Source organism: Alligator mississippiensis, chromosome 1 (assembly GCF_030867095.1).
Source record: "Alligator mississippiensis isolate rAllMis1 chromosome 1, rAllMis1, whole genome shotgun sequence".
In the NCBI taxonomy this organism is placed as follows: domain Eukaryota; kingdom Metazoa; phylum Chordata; order Crocodylia; family Alligatoridae; genus Alligator; species Alligator mississippiensis.
In genome coordinates, this window is record NC_081824.1 from 178,536,229 (window position 1) to 178,554,067 (window position 17,839).

The 17,839-nt window shown below is 42.9% G+C and overlaps 1 protein-coding gene across 1 annotated transcript in view; it reads right to left on the reverse strand.

Moving 5' to 3' along the window:
- The window catches only part of XDH (xanthine dehydrogenase), an 81,631-nt gene that overhangs the window by 54,356 nt on the left and 9,436 nt on the right, over positions 1-17,839 (reverse strand). Inside the window, exons 4-13 of the mRNA XM_019483099.2 lie at positions 14,024-14,132; positions 13,213-13,339; positions 11,523-11,584; positions 10,541-10,609; positions 7,557-7,625; positions 6,140-6,226; positions 4,621-4,762; positions 3,188-3,280; positions 1,638-1,789; positions 433-526 (exon numbers count right to left, since the gene is read on the reverse strand). Of these exons, the coding sequence (XP_019338644.1) occupies positions 433-526; positions 1,638-1,789; positions 3,188-3,280; positions 4,621-4,762; positions 6,140-6,226; positions 7,557-7,625; positions 10,541-10,609; positions 11,523-11,584; positions 13,213-13,339; positions 14,024-14,132 (1,004 nt within the window). The remainder of the gene's footprint in view (positions 1-432; positions 527-1,637; positions 1,790-3,187; positions 3,281-4,620; positions 4,763-6,139; positions 6,227-7,556; positions 7,626-10,540; positions 10,610-11,522; positions 11,585-13,212; positions 13,340-14,023; positions 14,133-17,839) is intronic.

A 17,839-nucleotide genomic window follows, 5' to 3' on the forward strand; every position in this document is an offset into this window, starting at 1 on the left:
TTCCCTTCCCCCACCAGACTGAAATGTCAAAACAGCAAAACCATTTTGATGAATCAAAACAGAATAGTGTTTTCGAATCGAAACAAAACTTGAAACAAAAAAACTGTTCCAACGAAACAGATGCCAAAGCAGAATGCTGCTTTTTCGCACAGCCCTAGCTATGACTACCCTAGGGATATATCTACATGACCCAATGCAGTGCCATGGTGAATAACTAACTCTGAATGAGGGGCTGTCAGGGCTTATTTAGCATGCTTCCTAATAATTTACTTAACCCAAGCACTGCCTACACTAACATGACTAAGCAGCTTCCAATAGCCAAGCCAGCATATTCAGAGTTGGCTCAGGCATCTCTGCATAGCAAACCCTACATTGTCTTATACAGACATGTTCTATATCCCTCATTGCCAGTTAGAATATTAAGTAACTTACCTGTTGATGCCAAAGTCAGTTGGGTCTCACTTGCCATAAATACAGGGTTTAGGTCAGAAATTGGACTGGCAGTCATTATATTCCCTCCAAGAGACTGGAGACAAGTATATAAGATATACAAATTAGCAAACAGATGGAAGATGAAGGTCTTGCTACTGTACTAATACTCACTAATCTATTGGGACTAACTAACCAACATGGCACAATCTAAGGCAAGATCATTTTAATGTATTCCAACAGGCTACAAATACTTTATTATTTTAATGTTTTTGCATGGCTTGGATTTTTGCCCCATTGAGGGCTGTCTTCTGAACCAAACCTCTATTGCTTGCAGAACTAAGGACAACACTAAGGTTGTACATTTATCTTAGGTTATGTCCACACTAGGAACGCTTTGCCGGGATACCTATACCAGGCTGCTCTTCTAGCATTCAGTATCCTACAGTTGACATAACTTATACCAGAAAAACTGCATTTTAATCAGCCCAGCTCATATCATACCATCACTCCTGCAGCAAAACAAGCTATACCAATAACAGCACAGGCTTACAGGTATTACTGCATCTATGCTACAGGCTTATGCCAGTACAGTTATAACCATCTTTCTCATACCCCTGATTGACATAACTATGCCAATAAAAGTCTGAGTGAACCCATGGCCCTTATTCTTTGCAGCTACACTTCTTCCTTAAATGCATCCTAATGAAATGTCTCTTCATTGGGAGGGTGCTCTACAGTTTTCCCAATTGTCCTAATAGCAGTCATAAATGCTTCAAATGAGTGATATTTTCCTCTCTGATTTCGTAGCTTTGACATGAGGGGCTGGAAGGGACTTTGTGAGATCACTGAGTCCAGCCCCCCTGCCAGAGGCCAGAAGTCTGCAGGGACCAAATGGCCCCAGCAAGATAAGCATCCAAACGCCTTTTTGGATTTCTAAGCTACTAGTTTCATGCATAGCCTGAAAGCAGTCTCATAAGGAGACACAATACTTTGCAGCCTGGCTACCAGTTCCCATGGATCACCAGAGGTGTTTTATGGGGGAAAAACCCACAAGAAAGGGACATGTCATCTTTCAAATATTCCTGTGTAAGGAGCACTAAGAACATGTAATATTAGAATAAGGGAGGTCAGTTACTCAGTCTGAGTTAAGCTACCCCTGCCTCCAGCCTCCAGTATTAGCTCACTTGTTTTCCTCAGTCACTTACTGCAACATTTCTGATCTGCAGCCCTGCAAACCATCGCAGTTGTTCTAGTACAGCCTTGAACACCTCTGTTTTGTAAGGAGGTAGCTCGGCTACAGCTTTACTCAGCACCTTTTCCACCAAGCTCAGGGTGCAGGAAGCACCAAAGGCAATCCCTACAAGGGAAAAAAAAATCAATAGATGTCTTTCTTTTCCCAAAACAAAGTATATCTTTTCCCTGAAGATAGCATTACAGCTGGGCACCTGCACACAAAGAAAAGTGTGCATGCTGCTACATTTTGTCCTCATAAAACATTTATTGTTCAACTATAGCTCATTTTTTAAGGAGTGAAATTTTGAATTTCACAAACTTCTCTTGACTATAGACACATGCTAAACCAAACATTGCCCGGAAACAACAGGAGCATGCAAACCCACCCCCACATGCCAAACACACAGATTATAAACACCACTCTTAAATCAATGCTTACTGGGGCACTAGTTTTGCCTAAGCTTTGCTAATCATCTCAAGAGGCTTTCATCTGCAAGTCATCAATTTGATAGAAAGTTTGTTTTCATTCAAAGAATGTCTGCTAGCTCATATATGGGACAAACTGGACAGGGTTGGGTTCCAGGTTCTACATCACAAACTAACTAACTTGCTTTACATTAACATGCAGTACATTTACAAGAACTGCCCTGCCAAACTACCCATGTTGCCCCTTGCAGAAACTCAAATCAAGACTAAGGCATGGTGGTAAAGCGGTGTATATGGAAAGTTTGCCTTGTTTTTGCCTGGCAGATCAACAGAGAATTTAACTCACTTGGGCTGTTAATCCAATGCCTTTTATCAGCACTAAGCAAAGCATGTTTATAAAGGAAAAATTCTGGTCATGGGGATACTATCCTTATTAACCCATTAATTTATGTGTGTAACATTTCACACATTGAACTACCATAACATGTCTAATGTTTCACTCAGCAATGACCAGCCCTAGGTCTTGCTGCTATATCTTCCCAAATCTTTACAATGCTCATATGCTGTTCAATCTTTATATTCCCTTTCCAGTAAAGGGAAGACCATCCAACTGATCATTTCAGGTGGCTATCAGAGGCCAAAGCTTTTTTGCTTATTTATGCAACTTCATATATTGATTTAAATAGGACTACTTTAGGCCAGGTATAGACATTACACTTGTACCGGTATTAGTGATTGGAAACTGATCTATACCCATAACAGAACATAAGTTTGGTACACACACTGATTTAAAAATGGCAGAACCCAATCTAAGATTTGCCCCCACCATCAAAGGTGAATGTGTGTGATGTGCACTACTTATCTAAACTACTTTGCTTACAGAAAACCTCATAACTTAGATCGATTCCAATTCAGGATTTTTGAATGTCTCTACCTAGCCTTGGTGACTAAGGGCAGCAGGTCTGGATTTAGAAAATGCAATGGATATGAAAGTAGCTTCTAAAAACTATGTATTTTTTGTCTATAGTAACTTCTTTATAATTTCCCTAAAGACCTGACACTAACTTCAGAACCATTATCAACCTTCCTTACTTACCTTTATCTGTATGCTGAACAAAATTCATTTCAGGAATCCAAGCAGGTGCTAATATCACTGGGTACAGCATATTCTTTAACCTCATCTCGATACCTGAAGACAAAACAAACCTTTCCCCATTATACACAAATATGGCAGACAGCCAAAGTTAGCAACTTCTTAGGCAAAAGGAAGCATTATTATGTGACAGTCCTTTTCAGAAACTGGGTAGCTCTAACGACAACATCTTATACTGATTATGCAAGTGTTTTAAAAGCTGCAAAGTGGTGCCCACATAAATCACCGGCCAATGGTGAAATGTGCATAATGGAATTTTAGGCCAGAACCCATTAAAATTATTTCCAACATAGAATCTTTTTCTCCCATAGTTGCACTTTATTTGTGCACATCAACTACAGCCATCTTCTTGTTGAGCTATGTAACACTTGAGTGGGACAAACAGGATCATATGTCAGGGAGGAAATTTCAGATTGGTTATATGAATATCCTTCACACCTCCTCTCACCTGGAAATAGTTTGAGAGTTCTGTGGACCTTCATAACCCAAGAGGTTTATGGTAGGGGGTGCTCGGGGGTGCACATGCACCCCCTGCACATGGCGGTATACCCCCTGCAAAAAGGCAGTCGCTGCTTACCACCCCAGTGGCGTCTGTGGGCAGTCCATGATTGTCCCTGGCCACCACCGCCTGTGGGTGGTCACCAACCCCTGGTCAGCGCTTGCCACCCCCTCCCCCGCGCCCCCCACCCCCACCAACAGTGCCGGCGGCACCTTCAGGAGCTCCCCGCTCAATGCCGCCATGCTCCCGCCAGCACTGGTACAGCCATGCCCCCCCAGCCACCGGGGGCACATGCCATTCATGGGTTTACCCAGCCCAAAGCCAAAAAAAATGACAGGAAATTTCATGACTGGATTCACCAGAATGCAAAAGTGAATCTAGGATTTTGAAGGATGGGGGAGGGAGGTGTTCAGCAGAGAGTTCACCAGAGCTCCTGGCAGCGGACAGCTCACTGCACATATGCTTAATCAAAGTGGGGATGTGACCACACCACCATATACCCCCTAGGTCCACCTGTGTCTGAATGCAAGTACATTTTCAGTGCATTGCTCCCTTCTCAGGGCAAAAGAGAGAAGCTTGTAACTGTGTGCCTCTTGTCAATAACCCACCTGAACTGCTTAAAAATAATAACGAAAGGCCTGAGGATCTGGAGTAACATATTTAGTTTGGCACAATGAAGAACAGGAAAAAGCTGTGTTCATGAGACTAATCCACATGAGAAGAAGAAAAACTTTCCCCCCACACCATACCCTGGAGAAACTTCAGGCAATACTAATGGCCTGAAGGAAAACCAAACTTGTTCTATACTGTGCTGGTGAAAAATCTTCTGTGGGTAATTTTGCAACTGCTCAAACTGAGAATCAATTCTTCCTCTTACCCACTTCCGTGTTCCCTACCACAAGCTTGGCACTGGGGTGCTGGGCTTTGAGTGCTACCAATTCTTGGAGTGTTGTGGGCTGGATCCACATCACACGCTCGCCTTTGAAACACAGTTGTTTAAGGGGTTTGCTATTCTGAGTCTGTGGAAAGAAAACTAGATTGAAGTTAGATTGTAAAATGCTGCTACCAAGTCAAGAATTCCTGCCCCTACCCAGCCTCCTCCCTATTTATCTTACTGACTGATTCTCACGAGTGCCCATGCACCCATTGGCAAATAGTCCCTTCCCTTCCCTTCATTTAATGCTGACCAAAAAGAGACATTTTTAGTTTCTCTATTCTGAACACTACTGGTGTTTTATGTTGCCACATCCCCCTTATGAGAAGAACTCTCATCTCTAAGGACCATCTGTCCTAAGTTTTGTCAGCTTCTGCAGGTATAATCCTGAAATGAATAGAATATTTTGTTCGCTTTCTGTAATGAGATTGTGATCATTGCATAGGTCTTAATCACTCTGGAATGAGAATTAGTAGCAACAAACCCAAACCCAGACTCAGACTTGTCTCTTGGTTCTCCTCATCATGTGATTGCTGCTTAAGAGGAATGTAGAGTAAGAGTAAACTTAAGAGTAAACTTGAGAAGACAGAAGACTAACATGGCTTCCTTCTAAAAACACAAAGGTGATCCTTAAACAAGAGACTTTCTTATAGAGAAAATAGGGGAAATTTGAGACAGAACAAACAACATTTGTGATAATCTCTAGAAAGAACTGAAAATTCCCTAAGTCAGTAGTTTTCAAACGTTTTTGTCTGTGTACTCCTTTACCTGCAAAATATTGCTGCTCATACCCCCTACACTCCATGTGTCCCTGCATGTTTACCAATGTCAACATGCAGCAACACCATTTCCCATCTTGTGTTGACCAAACAAAAGCTACACTGCCATTCTTAAAATGTAGGCACATACCTCTTGGTAAAGAGCTGCATACCCCCAGGGTAGTATACATATCCCAGTTTGAAAGTCACTGACCTAGGTAATGTTATATTTGGTTTACCAGCTGGCCTCAGCAGTGAAACTAACAACAGAGTTTTAAAGATTGTCTGTTAAATGTACAAGATACTGAAACACATGAGCTGATAAAATTCTGGTGTAGGACATCTCCTGATAGAAAATCTGCCCAGGATTCAAGATGACCCAAGAGGAAACCAAAGCAGCTAAAATACAGAATGGCAGTGACCAGTGTGGGTCTTAGGCAGAAACTGGGTAGCTCTAATGGGAATGTGCTTAATCAGCCTACCTAGGGTATCCTTGATAGCCTTTACTGGCAGAGCTCCTATGTAAAACCCTGGAGAGCTAATGTCTCCTTTGGTTTAGCCACAATATCTCATTTTATCAGCACCTTCCTTTGCACTGTGGGCTTCTCAGGGCAGGAGCCACTGGGGAACTGGGGACATGCAAATCCTGCCTGAGATAATCAGTTTCAGCGAGTCACATTACTCTTCTGTATAAACAGACCTACCAGTAGCTCTGGTGGGAAGATAGGCTCCTGTGTGGGATCTAAAGGCTGGAACTCTGCTGGATTGAACAAACTGGAAGATATTGTTACCTGTTAAAGAATACAAATTGAGTTCTACTACCATTCCTTCAGTCCATGTGTAACTTCCATTCATTTCTCATTGCATATGTGGCAGAGCACCTTTGGTGCCTGCCACTTTAACGGCTAAGACCAAGTAGAAGGGCAGCCTGCAGATGGCTGTACTCCCCATCACTAGTCACATGGCTGGCAGGGGATTACCTGATTGAGGATGAGTGCTCAGCTGCTAGTAATAAGAGCAGGACTGAGCAGGAGAAGCCAGCAAACTGCTGGCTGCACTTGTAGGGAGAACATCGCCCAGCTGCAGCTGCGGCTCACAACATCTTGGAGGTAAGGGCAGGAGCAATGGGGATGGCAGGAGGTTCCTGGTCCTGGGGAATCACATAAAACTACACCTTACCAGGGATGGATGGTATGGTGGGGCTACCTGTGGTGGGGTATTCCCCAGGAAATGCCACCCCAGTTGCCTCCATAGTGCAAGGCAAGTATGGGGTGCCTTATAGCCCCAGCCTCCATAACCAGGTGGGTAGCCCAGTTGTAGGGACAGGCAGGGAGACCAGGCATGCCTAGAGAGAGGCACCTGTGCACAGGCCAGCCCCAAAGAGTTTAGCAAGCAGTTGATGGCCCCAGCAAGAAGGCATATGGCCCTAGTGAAAGGGCATAAGATGGAGGCCCCAATGAAGGGGCATACAGGCCAAGGTCAGTCTCCAGATGTCTGAGGCTGCGATTGGGCTTGAGGCCAAATGCAGCTCAACAAAAGGGCTGGGAGAGTCATAGTGGGTATGTGGGCCTTTGGCCTAGTATTTATTTGGATGCCATCTGCACGGTCAGAGCCATATATAACTCCCTAGGCATTGGGGCATTAAAATGGACAGCCTCCCACAACTCAACATCTAGTTTAGTACATGAAGTTGTGGCAGGTGAGACAGGGCAGAGTGCTAGACAAGTGGGCTGGCCAACATCAGGACCGGCCTTGTGATGGCCCCCTGTCACAACACATCCAATTTTTTTAGTTACATGAAAAAACAGATGAGACTGATAAAGTTAAATGACAAAAACACACAAAAAAACTGCGCTTGCAGCTTAGATTTATCTGACTTTAGTTTGGATTCCACTCAAGATAACTCACAGGGTGTTATTCAACCTTATTTCTACCCTTTTTACACTGGTAGCTTTGTGTGTGTTGGGAGGAGGGGGGGTATTATGGAAAATCAAATCAGCCCTTGGTGCTTTGTCTGAGTAAAATTAATATAAATAAATAGAAGAAAAAAGTTGAACAGCAAACAACTAACAAAAACAATGAGAAGAAAGGAAAAAAGAAAATGGTTGTGAGAGGCCTTACTGCATTTTCTTCTTTTTCATTCATGCAGCAACTTGGGCCATTGCCTCTTTTTCCACAGCAGCCCTGGTTCTAAAGAGAAAAAAATAATTCCTCAAACACTTATGCAAAAATCAAACAATCCTAACTTTCTTTACAGGCAAATCCTCACCCATTAATGATTCATGAATCCTAGAAACTTGAGGTGGAAGAGTTTGTTAGTCCATTCATTGGCAACCATATTATTCCCTCTAACCTACCATCCAGCACTTTGTTTCCAAAAACACAAGCAAAATATGTTGGAAAATGGGATATATATTTCACAAACATTTTAAATTTTTCAGTGACCATAGTAAAAACTAAAAACGAAAATTCCCAAAACCTGAAAAGTAAAAAAATTAGGAATTTCTTCTCCTCATTTTCCACTTTTTTCCTTTATCCATTTGCTTCTTAAGGGGAGGAGAAAAGAGAGGGAAATGTGAAAAACAAAAATCTTATTTTCAGGTTTGCTGTTTTGACATTTTATTGAAAAATATAAAATTCTGTAAAAACACAAGTTTTCCAATATGTAGAAGTCAGTGGGCATGTCTACATGTGCATTAATGCACAGATTACATTGCATTACATTAGTACCCGTTATTACAGGTATGCATTGTGACTATGGCGCATTACGTTAATACCTGTCATTAGTACCTGTAATAATAGGTACTAATGTAATGTGCCGTAAGCAGTACCAATGTAATGCACTGTAATAGGCGCTACCACACAGTAGCACCAGCACACAATTTTTAGATGATGCTAATGTGCAGTAAACTAATTCTACTGTGCATTAGTGCATTAGCACGACTTTCACCATGATGCTCTGTGCAGTAGAATTAATCTACTGTGCTTTTAGCATCTTGTGTAGATGTGCCCAGTTTTTAATAAAAAGAATAACTCAGAGTGAAAATTATAACTCATCTCTTGATGCAAATAAGAATGCATTGCACCATTCTCCTAAGAGCAGAAGTTATCAGGAACCTGATCTTCCAACCTGTGGGAAATTACATGATTTTGAGTCACTTTTCATTCAGAAATGTAATTAAAAAATTCAGAATTTTTCCAAGAAACAATATTCTGAAAAAAATTATTTTGGAGTAAAATGTTTTGCTTCCACAAAATTGATAATATTCCATTCAATTTATCTAAATCCATATTTAGGTAAAATATAATGATACGTGTGTTGAAAAGTCATTTCAAAATGAACTACCAAATTCTCTTTCCAAAAACTTCAGAACGAGACACCTTTGGCCAAATCTTACTTGATCTATTACAGTGGTTCCCAATGATTTTGGACTCAAGGGACCCCTCATTGGACTTGAGACACCCCTCATTGGAGACTCTATTTGAATTGAGCATTACTGAAATTTGAAAATTAACTTATAGATTACAGTGCTCACTTCCTTGCAGAGAGGCCTGTCAGTACAGATGGGGGAACATCCAAGGACATTGACAATAAGTGCAGAGACCTGAGCCTGCACTTATCTGCATGTCAGGTATCCAGGTTGTAGCTGTATTGGTCTAGAGGCAAAAAGAATCAAAACTTGTGGCAGAGGTGATTATCTCTTATTAGAGCAACTAGATATTTGCAAAAAAAAGGGAATGGTTGGGTTTTTTTGCAAACATCTAGTTGGTCTAATAACAGATATCACCTCTGCCACAAGTTTTGATTCCTATTTTATCCACTTATCTCCTAACACCTCACCATACCCTTCAAAAGATCTGGCAGCACTCTAGGGTGCCCTGCCCGTGGGCAGATCTAGAATTTTGAAAAGGGAGGTGCAGATGGTACGGCATATCATCATATATAACACAACACATATTTTTCTCCAGTTAAAGATAAATAAGAAGCTTTACTAATATGGTAGAGGGCTAGCAGTATATTATTCAGTTTAAGATCAAAACAAAGACAGAACATAACTTTTAGAATGTACACTAATTTGCTAGAGTATATATACAGTTTAAAAAAACACAACAGACTAGGCAAAAATAGTCAAAAGATATTGTGTCATTAGTCCTACAGTAATTATAGTTAATTGTATGTCTCTTATTCAGATTCATAAAACAAAATCAAGCCTTCTTGAGTGTCTTGACAGTGCCTCCAATACCACCCTGTCAGTCATTTCTACACCTGAGTTAATATGACATCACCTGAGCTACATTTTTTTAGCTAGAGCTAAAAACAGTCTTCAGGACTTTACAATAGAAGAGAGACATAACCAGGAAGGGCTACTAGACAGAAAATTGCAGAAGTAAAGATAGTTTGAACAGTGAAACATCATGACCATTTAAAAGGAGAGAGGGGGTCTTTAACATCTGTGGTGGAGTGCAGCAAGATTAACAGGAATCAGGGAGATGATAATAATGAGCCATGAACAATTGACCCTGTCAGCACGGCCTGAATAGAAATGCTGCTGCCCCTCCCAGGCAGTTAGTTTTAAAGTCTGGGATCAAGGGTGGTGGGGTGCAACTGCAGCACTGCACTGTCTCTGGATCCACCCCTGTCCCCGACACCCTGGCATTGCTGACTTATTAGGTGCCTGCAGCTCTAGTCTTTTTCATCCCAGGGTAGTCATTTGCTCAATGCAAACAAGCTATTGTCAGGAACTCATGTGCTTCTGGTCAAGCTCCTACTATAGTGCAGACACCTCCCTTCGGGATGTACATCAACTGTCCATTCAAGAGAGACACTGCTATAACTTACATCAGTGTACAAACCGACACAAGTTACGCTGCTATAAATGTGTTGTGTTACCTTATCTAGTGTTCTACAATTTGTCCTCTAATGTCAATAATATGTTTGTCAGTGAGGGTTTAATACCAGAGTTCTCTAGTCTAGTGAACAGTTCAGACCTGATTAAGTGCCTGTTGTTCCATTGCATCCTCATGGCTGGGCTCAGAAAGACAATCAAATAAAATAAATTAATTAAGCTATAAGTTAAGACAACTGCCTTTTTAATTCCACTTACTGCACTGTTTTCCTTTTCAGTCTTACAGCACCCTGGGCCATTGGCTGCTCTCCCACAGCAACCCCAATCCTGCATGGACAAAAATTGTTGAGAGAAAAAAATCTGTAGATTCAATGAAAACAAATTTGATTCACTTTTAAGAGAAATTGGTCCCCTTTTATTGTTATTTCTACCACTGAAATATATAAATGGGACATGGAAGATGCCAAATAAGTGCATCTCTGTTCTTGCTATTGTATGACTGTTTACTGCAGTGTATTTTGTAGGACATGTCCAGTTTAGGATTAAGTAGCTTGAGTAATGGAGCTGCTACCATGTCCCTGGGAAAACTGCTCCAGTTTGTAATAGATTTTCCTGTGGCTACTGTTTCATTTTATCCTGTTACACAATTACATGTGCATGTTCTATTCAAAGTGACTTGTTCATTTCTTTGTTTATTTCTTGGTGTGTTTGATACAACAGTCCTCCCATAGCAATAATCACTGTACTACCTTGTGTAGTATTCTGCTTCTTCCTACAACCCAACTGGGGACTATTTTCATAAAATCAATTTTCAAGTTAGGCTCTTCCTCAGTTTGTCCTCTTTTGTGCACTGTAGTTTCTCACCATTTCATATCCAGGATATGTGGGATCTGTTTTGTTCTGAGGGGAGGCTAGAGGACAAGAGTTTTACCAAAAGCATGACGAAAAAAATCCAATTTAGAGGTGACCTGATTTGGGACCACAGGCTGGTACACTTTTTCATAAATAAATGCAACTGTCCTGAACAATTATTGTGATTAAGTTGTTCTGGTCATATTATCTGTACAAGAGATACACATATGACAGGATCCCACATTATGTTTAGGATTTAATTAGGGAGCAGGGATATACCAAATGTATTTCCTCTTCCTCCCAGTTCAACTGTGTACTATTTCTGCTGCTGAAAGTTAGATGACTTAACATCTTCCAGAAATTTGCACTGCTACCTGAGGCCACTTACTTTAGCAAACGTCCTGTACCCCTCCAGAATTGGTCTGTATCCAGTACAGCGACACAGGTTTCCTGCATTGCCAGTGCAAAGAATAAAAGGTAAGAGTCCTTCTATTGAGAATTTCTATGCAAGCAGTGAAGGTTGGCTAATTACAACTGACTGGTTACCCACCATCTAGAAAAATGAAGGGATCAATTCTCATAGAATCATAAGGCTGGAATGGACTTCATAGGTCATCTAGGCCAACCCCTTACACAACAAGTACAGGATGCACTGTTTGTAAACCATCCCAGGAAAATGGTTTTCCAAATTCTTCTTGAAAGCTTCCAAGGAAGGAGATTGTACAGCATTCCACAGACAGCTTGCTTTATTGTCCACTAGTATAACAGCAAAGATTTTTTTCCCCCTGAGATTTCATCTAAATCTGCATTTGGTTTTATTTCCCTAGGTATAGCATCTTACATTTGTCTTTGCTTAATTTCATTCTATTTTCTAGTGCCCAGTTCTCCAAACTATCAAAATTCTTTTTAATTCAAATCCTATTCTCCAAAGGGTTTACAAGCTCTCCCAGTCTGGTGTCACCTGAAAACTTAATCAGGAAGGTCTGTACTCTTGTATTTCAATCATTTATAAAAATGTTAAACAGCATCAGATCCATTAGAGACCTCTGTAGAACCCCTCTTGAAGCCTCCTGCCCTTCTGACATTGATTCATTTATAGTTATTCTTTGCTCATGGTTATTCAGCTAATTCTGTACCCACATAACAGTAATCCTATCTAGCCTGCATTTCTCTAGTTTATTTATGAGAACTTCTGGAACTGTATCATCAGTTTTATTGAAGTCCAAGTATATTATGCCCACTGCATTCCCTTCATCCCTTTTACTAGCTACCCTGTTAAAGAAGGAGATCATGTTGGTTTGGCAAGATTTGTTCTTAACAAATCAATGCTGGTGGCTAGTGATTACCCTTTTCTCCTCCAGGGGTTTACAAACTGACTTCTTTATAATGTGCTCCAGAAAAACTTGCACAACACCCAGTGTGGGACACAGACCCACAATCCTGAGATCAAGAGTCTCCTGTTTCACCAGCTAAGCCAGTCAAGTTCAGTCCTGTGCATCTGATCTCCTCTCAGTGCAGGTGGCCATCCTGAGGCTAGTTATAGATCCCTGATTGAGCCTAGGTTCAGCCCTAGCCCCAGGATTAGTTAAAGCCACCAGGAGTCTGATATAAAGTAGAGCAGAGAACTTGCATAATGGAGCCTTATTCCTCCATGTTCCCAGCCCACTACACAGAGCTGACACAACAATTTCTAAGAGCTATGCATGACTGGCACATGCACTATTTCTATCATCACCATTGCCATTGTTGAGGAGCATCCCCTTCATCAGGGGATTTATTTACTTTCTGTATTTGTACAGCACCTAGTACAGCAGGGCATGGTCTGTGACTACGGCCCTGAGGCACAGCTTCTGTAAAAGTATTTTAATAATGATAGTAAGAGGAATTCTTCTCTGGCCATGTCTGGTGAGAATCCTTTCATTTCAAACACCCTGGGCAATGTAAAGTGAGCAGCTTATAGCTGACTGGTTTTAAGGCAATAAATTAAACTAGTGCACCTCCATCCCATTTGAAGAAGCAAATGTAGCCAAAACCGCACAAGTTGCAACTCTGCAGGCTTGTGTTAGAATAGTTATTACCTTGAAAAGCATCTTCTATCTCCTCCATGTTGGGCTCAGGTGCGTTGCGAAGTAAGGCATACATGGACATGACAATGCCAGGCGTGCAAAAGCCACACTGGGATCCATGGCTTTTTGCTATTCTCTCCTGAAAAGAAAAGTGGGAACAACAACCGGTTAACAGCGTGTGGCTGATTTCCTGATCATGTCAGCTGGCACAGGCTGGTGGGATGTGCTCGAGCACACTGGTGCAGGGACTTGTTGCAAGAGTGGAGTCAAGTCCAGGCAGGTGGCATTTCTACATAAGCAAAGCATCATGCACACACTGCGTGAAGTCAAACTCACATCTGCTGGGTTGTGCTGTTATTAACATTGTAAATCCAAAGAACACTGCCCAGACCAAGTTACTCCCCACAGAAGCTCCGTCCCTGTCCCTTACTTGAGCTGCCCAAGGAGCTATCCAATGATGATAATGAGGAAAGCAAGACAAGCATGCCACCGTGAGTCAGCAGAAAGCAGCAGCTTAATGTAGGGGCTTTGCCACCTGCTAGCAGGACAAGTCAGCAAAAGAAAGGCCAGCCACTCTGGGCATAACAAGTTACATCAGGGGCGGGCAATTATTTTGGGTGGAGGACCACTTACTGAGTTTTGGCAAGCCATCAAGGGCCACATGACAGGCAGCCAGGGGCAGATTAATATTAATTTTCTAATTCTAATTAGGGGCCCCGCAGGCCAGATGGAATGTACTGGCAGGCCGCATCTGGCCCACAGGCCACATTTTGCCCTCCCCTGAGTTACATCATCTTAAAACTTAATAGTACCAATGACTTACCTGGGCTGGGTGCAGCCTTGTTTTTGTGTTTCCTATGCCTTCCACAGTAGTTACTGCTACATGATGCAGGGCACAGATGGGGAAGAGGCAAGCATTTGCAGAGTAGTGGCTAGAAGCATATATTAAGGTCATTTCATTTCTAAAGTCATTTGCCAGTGCTAGCATGCCCATGACTCAGTCTGGTTATGATCGTCTCACACAAAGCAAGATGATCCCCATGCGGGGTAAAAGAGGGAAAGGGGCCAGGAGGCTTCCCTGGCTGACCGCAGAAATCCAGGGCAGCCTAAGGGCCAAAAGGGGAGCACATAAAAAGTGGAAACAGGGAGAGATCACCAAAGACGAATATACCTCCTCTGCTCGTGCTTGTAGGGAGGCAGTTAGACGGGCCAAAGCTACCATGGAGCTGAGGATGGCATCCCAAGTAAAGGACAACAAGAAATTGTTTTTTAGATATATTGGGAGTAAAAGGAAGGCCCAGGGAGGAATAGGACCCCTGCTAAATGGGCAGAAACAATTGGTGACTGACAGGGGGGACAAGGCTGAACTCCTCAACGAGTTCTTTGCCTCAGTGTTCCTAAGCGAGGGGCACGACAAGTCTCTCACTGGGGTTGTAGAGAGGCAGCAGCAAGGCGCCAGACTTCCATGCGTAGACCCTGAGATGGTGCAGAGTCACTTGGAAGAACTGGATGCCTTTAAGTCAGCAGGCCCGGATGAGCTCCATCCGAGGGTGCTGAAGACACTGGCCAACATCATTGCAGAGCCACTGGCGGGAATATTCGAACACTCATGGCACACGGGCCAAGTCCCGGAGGACTGGAAAAGGGCCAATGTGGTCCCCATTTTCAAGAAGGGGAGGAAGGAGGATCCAGGCAACTATAGGCCAGTCAGTCTCACCTCCATCCTTGGCAAAGTCTTTGAAAAAATTATCAAGGCTCACATTTGCGAGAGCCCGGCAGAACAAATTATGCTGAGGGGAAACCAGCACGGGTTCATAGCAGGCAGATCGTGCCTGACCAATCTAGTCTCTTTTTATGACCAGGTTACGAAACGCCTGGACACAGGAGGAGGGGTGGATGTCGTATACTTAGACTTCAGGAAGGCCTTCAATACAGTATCCCACCCCATACTGGTGAACAAGTTAAGAGGCTGTGACTTGGATGACTACACAGTCTGGTGGGTGGTGAATTGGCTGGAGGGTCGCGCCCAGAGAGTCGTAGTGGATGGGTCGGCTTCAACCTGGAAGGGTGTGGGCAGTGGGGTCCCGCAGGGCTCGGTCCTTGGACCGATACTCTTTAATGTCTTCATCAGCGACTTGGACGAGGGAGTGAAATGTACTCTGTCCAAGTTTGAAGATGACACAAAGCTATGGGGAGAAGTGGACATGCCGGAGGGCAGGGAACAGCTGCAAGCAGGCCTGGATAGGTTGGACAAGTGGGCAGAAAACAACAGAATGCAGTTCAACAAGGAGAAATGCAAAGTGCTGCACCTAGGGAGGAAAAATGTCCAGCCTACCTACTGCCTAGGGAATGACCTGCTGGGTGGCACGGAAGTGGAAAAGGATCTTGGAGTCCTAGTGGACTCTAAGATGAACATGAGTCGGCAGCGTGACAAAGCCATCAGAAAAGCCAATGGCACCTTATCGTGCATCAGCAGATGCATGACGAATAGGTCCAAGGAGGTGATACTTCCCCTCTATCGGGCGCTGGTCAGACCGCTGTTGGAGTACTGTGTGCAATTCTGGGCGCCACACTTCAAGAGGGATGCGGATAACCTGGAGAGGGTCCAGAAAAGGGCCACTCGTATGGTTAAGGGCCTGCAGACCAAGCCCTACGAGGAGAGACTAGAGAAACTGGACCTTTTCAGCCTCCGCAAGAGAAGGTTGAGAGGCGACCTTGTGGCTGCCTATAAGTTCATCACGGGGGCACAGAAGGGAATTGGTGAGGATTTATTCACCAGGGCGCCCTCGGGGGTTACAAGAAATAATGGCCACAAGCTAGCAGACAGCAGATTTAGATTGGACATTAGGAGTAACTTCTTCACAGTTCGAGTGGCCAAGGTCTGGAACGGGCTCCCAAGGGAGGTGGTGCTCTCCCCTATCCTGGGGGTCTTCAAGAGGAGGTTAGATAACCATCTAGATGGGGTCATCTAGACCCAGCACTCTTTCCTGACTATGCAGGGGGTCGGACTTGATGATCTATTAAGGTCCCTTCCAACCCAAACATTTATGAATCTATGAATAAGGGAATGGACTAAGGCTGGCAGCCTGCCTGGCTCAGGCAAAACACTTAAGGCCTAAATTCTCAGAGATATAGCTAACCTAGGGTTTCTGCACCAAAGAGGAAAGTCCAGGTGGAAATTTCCAGTGCAACTTCGCAGCTCTGAATGATGAATGTAGTGCAAGACCATCAATAAAACAAAATGAACTGGACATAATTAATAATCAGCCAAATCCTATGGTTCACACTCACGCAAACTTTAGTTGAGAAGACTGAGCATTTCACCTGAGTAGGAAATACAGGATTTTGCCCAGCATTTAATATCCTCAAAGCACTTTCAAAGAGTAAATTCATTTGGCAGTTTAGATGAAAATATTACAAAAGGGAAAAAGAGACTGACATGTCAAATGACTCAATCAGGCCTTCCACAGAAATTGATATCTAGTTGAGATTACAGCTCAAAAATTTCTTTTTCCCTTATAATCAGTCTATACTCAGTCTGCACAGAAACACTTGTTTCAGGTGGCAAAAAAGGTAATAATTAAAGATAGAATACAACAATATTGCCAGAATTAGCTATTTTTTCCTTCCTTATCACTGCTACAAGGATAGCCTTAGAAAACTATCCAGCTGTTAAGGAATGCAGTAATTCAAGGTGGGTTTTTTTTTAAGGAGATCCAGTAATTTTTCTTCTGAGAGTCATCCCTTTGAATTCATTCTAGGCTGCGTGAAAAAGTCAGATGATCCGAAACACCTCTTAAAATATCTCTTAGTATTTGTCAGCATTTGAATGTTCTCCCATTCTCCACAGAAATAAATAATCAGTGCTTTATATCTTCCTGATTCATTTTTCATTGTTTAGCACCACAAATAAGCAAGAATGGAGAATAACAAATTCCTGTGGGTGCATCTACACGTGCTATTAGTACGGAACAATTAACTCTGATCCTTATTGCGCCAGCATTTATTGCTCTCAGGTGCACCATTTGAACATGCACCCAGGACCACAGCTGAGCTGATTAAGAGCAACCCTGACTGGCAGGGGCCCTTGGAGAGGGTCAGCCTACCAGTCTGGAGCTGCTCCAACCCAGCTCAACATGCTGCGGAGGGACTGGCTGGGGCATGAGAGTGTTCTAGTGTGGGACTAGCCAGCAGGCAGCACCTGCACTGAAGTACCCTTGTGCCCCAGCCAAACTGGTCAGCATTTACATGTGTGCTGTTGTGGTGTAAAAAAACTCCACCATAGGATAGTACTTGTATTTACAAGTAGTAACCTACTCTGGAGTTAATTAATTTACTCCGTACTAATAGCACTGCACATGTAAATGCTGAGACAGTTACTGCAGAGCTAATTAGGGAGCTCTGCAGTAAATGTCTCTCAGAGGCGTTCCCTGTGTCAGGTAGGAGCAGGCACTTTGTAGATTAAAGGCATACTTGCAGGAAGAGTTGCTATCTACTGGCAGAAAGCATAAAATAAAAAGCAGAACGCATAATACAAAATGCCAGCAAAGTAATTATTATTTCATTTTTACCAGAACAAAAACCTGATTGCATTACAACAAAGAGTGCTACATTAGGTTCATAAGGACTTCCGTATCAG